This window comes from Amborella trichopoda, chromosome 8 (assembly GCF_054954075.1).
Source record: "Amborella trichopoda isolate Santa Cruz 75 chromosome 8, AtrichopodaSantaCruz75HAP2 v2.0, whole genome shotgun sequence".
NCBI lineage: Eukaryota > Viridiplantae > Streptophyta > Magnoliopsida > Amborellales > Amborellaceae > Amborella > Amborella trichopoda.
In genome coordinates this window covers 2,839,822-2,846,508 of record NC_142343.1, presented here as the reverse complement: position 1 = coordinate 2,846,508, position 6,687 = coordinate 2,839,822, and the positions used below count along the sequence as shown (strand labels likewise).

Genomic DNA, 6,687 nt, shown 5'->3' with positions numbered 1-6,687 from the left:
AGAGAGAGAGAGAGACAGGGGGATTACTTGTGGACTAAAACGAGCCAAGTAGAAGGAACGAGAGAGAGAGAGAGAGAGACAGGGGGATTACTTGTGGACCAAAACGAGCCAAGTAGAAGGAACGACCCCAAAGCAACCAATAGGAGCCACAAAATGAAAGTCCAACACAAACCCTAGACTTCACTCTCTCTCTCTCTCTACAATAAATCTATCTTCTCGCCAGGATCGATTAAGAAAGCTGTATAGACCACTACAACCCCCCCACCCCATATCACAGACCCTTCACTCTCTCTCTCTCTCTCTCATCAAATGGGCACTGTGTTTGGAAAGATTGGGGTCGAAACACCAAGGTTCAAGGTCCTGTACACCGCATCCGAATTCGAGGTTCGAGAGTACGAGCCCAACATAGTGGCAGAGGTCACCTATGATCCAACCCAAATGGGAGGAGATCCTGATGCTGGCTTCCAGGTCCTTGCAAATTACATTGGTGCCCTTGGAAACCCACAGAACACTAGACCTGAAAGGATCGCAATGACCGCTCCTGTAATTACCCATACTTCGAATCCCGAAAATGCTACCAAAGTGCCCGTAGAGGAGCATGATGGTGACCAAAATGGTAAACCCGAAAAGATTGCAATGACCGCCCCTGTAATTACCCAAAAGTCGAGTCTTGGTAACAAATCCGAAAAGATCGAAATGACTGCCCCTGTGATTACCCAGAAGGTGAGCACCGCCAAAATGACCGAAATACCCCAAGAGAAGAAGAGTGGCCAGAGAGAGGAGCTGGTGACCATGCAATTTGTGTTACCATCCAAATACTCCTTGATTTCCAAGGTTCCGAGGCCTACTGACTCAAAAGTGGTCATTAGAGAGGTTCCAGGTAAAAAGTACGGAGTAATTAGATTTAATGGAGTTGCAGATGATAAGTTGGTTAAGGAGAAGGTTGAGAAGCTAAAGGGTGGACTAGAAGGGGCAGGTTATAAAATTATTGGAGATTGGCTTCTTGCTAGATATAATCCTCCTTGGACTTTGCCAATTTTCAGGACTAATGAGGTCATGCTTCCTGTTGAATGAGAGAGAGATGATTATGCTATAAAATAATGTTTATTTGATGTTATATAGCTTTGAGATAATGCATGTTATATTTATGTAAATCCCTAGATGAAAAAGGCGAGCAAACCCTCGTATCATTTCTTTTTTCTTGCATGGTACTATCAAGTTGCCATTTCAACTGCACTTCTCCCAATTTTTCTGATATGTTAGATTACAACCTTTCTTGGCAGTCATTTCAGCTAAATTTGCCCAAAGTAGACTGGTTTATTATGCACAGTGAAAAGATGGAAAGCAGCTGATACTTGTATTAAAGCAATCATCACTGTTATTGCCCTTGAGACATTCATTTAGATCTTACCCAGAAAAGATGAGAACCACAATGGCCAGTAAATTCGAAAGTATTAGAGGAATCCTGAAGACTTGAACTCCATAGACAAAGCTGATTAATTGCACAATCATCGACTTTGTTCTTCTCCCTGAGACTTCTGTGGAGCTGTAACTCCGAGGAGCAAGAAACCGATCTTCATTAAGTACTGCAAGAGCATTAGTTACAAGTAGGAGAGGCCTTTGAAAATTGTCCACAAACCCATCCCTGCATGACATATACAATTCCTTACAATATGTCATCGATATCAAGTACGAGCCCCAGGTTTGTTTGTAAACTCTTGTGTAAAAGATTAATTATCTCAAAGGAGAGAGAGAGAGAGAGAGAGAGAGAGGTTATGACAGTCTGGATGCCTCAATGCGACCATGTCCGAACAAGAGAGAGAGAGAGAGAGAGAGAGAGAGGTTATGACAGTCTGGATGCCTCAATGCGACCATGTCCGAACAACAAGCCTCAGCAACTCGATTTATGCATACAAGCAAACAAGACTCATCCAGGAGTCAGGAAAGTGAGAGAAATCTCTCTGGTCCTAAAAGCAGTGATTAGTAGCAGTAAGTACCTTAAAAACAACTAGTATTCTAGTAAGGCTAGGAGTCCATAGCTTCAGAGTCTACCATGCTTCGGATGAATCGAATTAAAACAGATGCATGCTGTCCATTAAGCAAGACGAGCCTTTCATGGAGGGAGTGCACTGGCATTCCTACCAACCATTTCAGCTATCAACATTGCAATGTGTCTGACAAAAGATGGAATTGCGCTCGCTCTCTCCACACATACAAATGCATAGACCTATGCTGCTAGTATCAAGAAAGTAAGTTATTTGCATGTTGCATAGTTGTTAGGATTGGGAGTGGTACCAGGATTGTGAAATGGTTGGGAACGCTAATTGTAATATGCACTAGTGGGATCTACATCCCCAATGTTAGGGATCGAGATGCCTACCTTCTGGGGATCTTGATCCCTTCATGAGACCTTGTTCCAAATCGTTTGAGGTCCTTGCTACCAACCTTAAAATTATGTATAATAAATACATTTGGGGAAATTTAGGTGTAGCACCAATAAGTGATCAGATGAGATAGAGTAGACTTAGGTGGGCTGGCCATATAGGGTGCAGACCCAGTAAAACACCTGTCAGGAAGTTTTACTCAAAAATAATAATAATAATTTACTCAAAAAAAAAAAAAAAATACTTGTTAGGAGGTGCAAGTTAGTTCAAATGGAAAGCTCAAAAATGGGAAAGGGAAGTTCCAAAAAGACATGGTTCGAAATAGTGAAAAAATATATGGGCACTTATATGACCTCATTGAGGGTATGGTCCTTAATAGTGTAGAATGGCAAACCAGGATTCGTGTAGTCAACTCCAATTAGTTGAGAAAAGGTTTTGATGATGATGATGATGACGATAGTTTAGGATTATAAAAACTCTTTAAAGTAGGGATATCTCTATTTATAACCAGCAAGCTATGCAACTATATTAAAAGTATAGTTATGTTTCTAGTTGGCTATAAATTGTTCTTATCATGGTCTTTAAGTTGGATCAAATCCCTAACAGTAGGAATCGGGATCCCTAACAGCGGGGATTGAGATCCCAAAGTTTAAAAATCAAGATGCCTTTACCAGACTGCTAAGAGGGAGGTTTTGGAGCAGAATCGCCACTATATTGAAAGATCCCCGCAACTGTGGTATGTTGCAACTGCATTAAAATGTTCAAGGAACATGGAACATGGCTCCACATCTTTAGAGAAGTCCAATGACAAAATTTGAGAAAAGTGGGAGCCTATTTAATAAGGAAAAAGTTTATATAAGATTGCAACCTTAAAATGTAGAATCTCGACATTGAGATGTAAGAATATGAAAAAAATTTGAGTCCCGAAAATAGTGCATCTTGCAACAAATTATCTAGACCATCCATTTTCAAAATTTTCATATATTTCTAGATCTACTTGATTTTAACTATTTATGGAATTTAAAATTTTCTAATTAGGTACAAAAAATAGATTTTAAGATAATACTAAGAATTTTTTATAACAAAATTACATGTTATGATAAAATTTTAAGGTGCGCCTTAATTGGATTGTTTAAGGTTGCATCCTTATAGAAACCGCACCCATTTAATAATATTGACATACAAAAAATCAATGATACCACTCATAACTGTATTCCCAGAATAAAGAAAAGTAGGAACCACATTAGACCTCTTCAAAATTAGGGTGTGACACAACAATTGGACCATTGCGTGTGGAGAAAATTATCACATAGTGTCCATCAACAAAAATACTCCAATTAAAATAAAATAAAAATCATTAAATTAGAGGAGAGCTAGAATCCCAGAAGTGCTACAATATGAAAATAAGTTTTAGAAACCATAAATTAGTATTTACACTTTACACCTATGATAACAAACCAACATAGAATGGCTTCATGGACGAACTCAGAGTAAGCCATAAATGAACATGGGCAGCAACTGATTAACTAAATAATTCAACTCATGTACATAAACCGAGTGAATAATTCTTGTGCACAGTGAAATAGAAGCACACACCAAAAACATGAACTTGCAATAAACAAAAGGGAAAATTACAAAATCCCACTAATTATAATGTTTTCCCCATAATGCCCCATTGAAAAGTCTATCATACCCATTGCCCTAAGAAACTTTCTTTTTTCATTTATCCCGCTAGTGTACTTCCACTAAAATTCACGACTAAAACACCCTCATTGATAAGGATACAAAGAAAACCATCTTTCTTTCCCATCTCTCTCTTCCTTTCTCTCTCTTCCTCTCCTTTTCCCATCTCTCTTCCTTCTCTCCCTTCCTCTCCTTTTCCCATGTCTTTCACTTCCATTATCTTCCTTCCTCTCCTTTTCCCATGTCTTTCACTTCCATTCTCCTTCCTCTCCTTTTCCCTTCTCTCTCTATGTTCCTCACTCTCTTTCCCATCTCTATCTTTCCCCCTCTCTCGTGCCCGTCTTTCTCTCTCTTTGGCCAAGTGGGCATTTGCAAGCAGAGAGAAGGGAGGAGTGGAAAAGAATGGAGCCTCTTGCAAGGAAAGGCAAGGGCCCCACTTGTCTAGAGAAAGAGAAGAAATAGGGAGAAGAAAGACTGGAAAGTGTGGGGGACACAGGAAATAGAGAGACAGAAACTGAGAGAGGGAGAAAGAGAGAGTGGAGAGAGAAAGAAAAAAGTGAGGGAGAGAGATTGGCGACAAAGAAAAAGACGAGAGGAAAACAGGGAAGAGAGAGAGAGAGAGAGCAAGGGAGAAAGGTTAGACGTTTTCTTTTTTTTTAATTTGTACCCTCATCAATGAGGGTATTTCAGTCATAATTTTTACTAAAAAGGTGCCTTGATGGGTAAGTGAAAAAAGAATAGGTCGTATTAGGATAATGTGTGTAAGAGACTTTCTAACAGGGGGGATCATAAGGAGAACACTACACCTAGGGGCGATTTAGTAATAATCAAGATTATAATATACTCGGTAATAACTTGATCATAAGGGAGTACTTATTCCAAACTAATTGAATTCCCTTATACAACAATAGACCCTATTCCATCTATACATGACAACATTAGAACAACCTAACTTCCATTCAGCAAAACCCCAGTGGAATTATCAGATGAACACCAGAACAATCACAAAACATGCCATTACATATTTCCTTTAGCAAGCACCTGAACATATCTCCTCAGTATCCTATTCTTTTCTTTTCATAACAGTTTGGGAATGTTTTATTTTTCTCATTTGCATTCCAATTTTCTTATACTGTTCTGACTAAAAAGACGCATGCAAGTAATTTTTACAGACTAAATGTTTTAACCCGCTGCAAATAGATAAAACTAAATAACCCTTCTATTTTGGAAGATTCAAAATTATTCCACTCGGCTGCAGTTTGTTCATAATAATAACTTTTTATGACCCAAGTTGATTCCTTTCATAGAACAATGCCTAATCAATGTTAATGTAAAAGTATTTTCAATCCAATAAGAGAGAAATACCAGTAGAAATCTCTTTCGAACCAATAAGAGAATGAAACATCATAGCAATGAAGCTGAAGGGGAAGTTATATAGAACAGTTGTAAGGCTAGCTTTGCTTTATGGGGCGAAATGTTGAGCAATCAAAAAACAACATACCCATAGGATGAGTGTAGCCGAGATGAGGATGTTGAGATGGGTGAGAGGCAAAACAAAAAGGGATAGCATTTGAAATAATATATTCGGGAGAACATAGGCGTGGCTCCAATAGGCGATAAGATGAGATAAAGTACACTTAGATGAGTTGACCATATGCAGCACACACCCAGTATAACACCCGTTAGGAAGTGCGAGTTGGTTCCAATGGAAAGCTCAAAAATGGCAAGGGGTAGGCCCAAAAGGAAAAGATTAAGTATTGGCAAAATATATGAAAACTTATGGCCTCACTGAGGGTATGGCCCTTGATAGAGCAAAATGGCGAATCAAGATTCATGTAGCCAACCCCACATAGTTGGGATAAGGCTCTGATGATGATGATGATCTCTTTAGGGATTGACTATTACGTATTCTGAGGATACTCTACTTGGTTTCCTTTTAATAAGGCACAAAAGCGTATTTGTTTCTGTCTTATTCTCAATTTCATCCTATTTGCCCATGTTTACATCATGCATGTGCCTAGTTTGAAAAGTTTGAAAAAGGGGAATTTTGGTGCCAAAATTATAATTTTGCATTTAGGATCCACATTTGACACATTCCTTAAATCCATATATTACAATAAAAAGTGTATGATTTTTGTGGTGATTTATGAACTAAAATGGCAAATATCAATTTCAGATGGTTTTCCAAATTTCAGTGGCTTTTGAAGAACCACTCGCATATCATAATCAGAGGCTGCACACTGAACTCCATCGAAGTAAGGTGTAATACTGTACAATACAGGGAAAGGCCAGAAAATACAATCATGGGATTGGTCAGCACTGGCAAAAAAGTGAGTTGGACAATCAGAGCCATTGAAAAGAAACTCTAAACACATAGATTAATTTCAACACTTGAGCTTTCTTGATGCAAATTCTGCCATTATAAAAAATATTTATCAATAAAACCACAATCTCAGGACACTGACACCCAATATTTTAGGAGTTTAAGAGCACATGTGAACCATCAGAAAAAGAAAAACAGATCTGAACCATAACTCACCAAATTTTGTTTTTAACCAAAATTGGGCAAGACGGCTTTCATCGGCAAGCAAACATCACTAGATCAGATCTTGGAATGGAC

At 38.5% G+C, this 6,687-nt stretch overlaps 1 protein-coding gene across 1 annotated transcript; it reads left to right on the top strand.

Annotated features, from left to right (window-relative positions):
* Window positions 1–216: 216 nt before the first annotated feature.
* Window positions 217–1,154, top strand: SOUL-1 (SOUL heme-binding family protein). Its single transcript, XM_088873373.1, has one exon. It carries the CDS (start codon window positions 310–312, stop codon window positions 1,072–1,074), a length of 765 nt encoding a protein of 254 aa, XP_088729499.1. The 5' UTR covers window positions 217–309; the 3' UTR covers window positions 1,075–1,154.
* Window positions 1,155–6,687: the final 5,533 nt, after the last annotated feature.

What these genes read in the sequence shown, in the direction of transcription:
- SOUL-1 (XM_088873373.1), top strand. Translation starts at nt 310, where the DNA reads ATGGGCACTGTGTTTGGAAAGATTGGGGTCGAAACACCAAGGTTCAAG.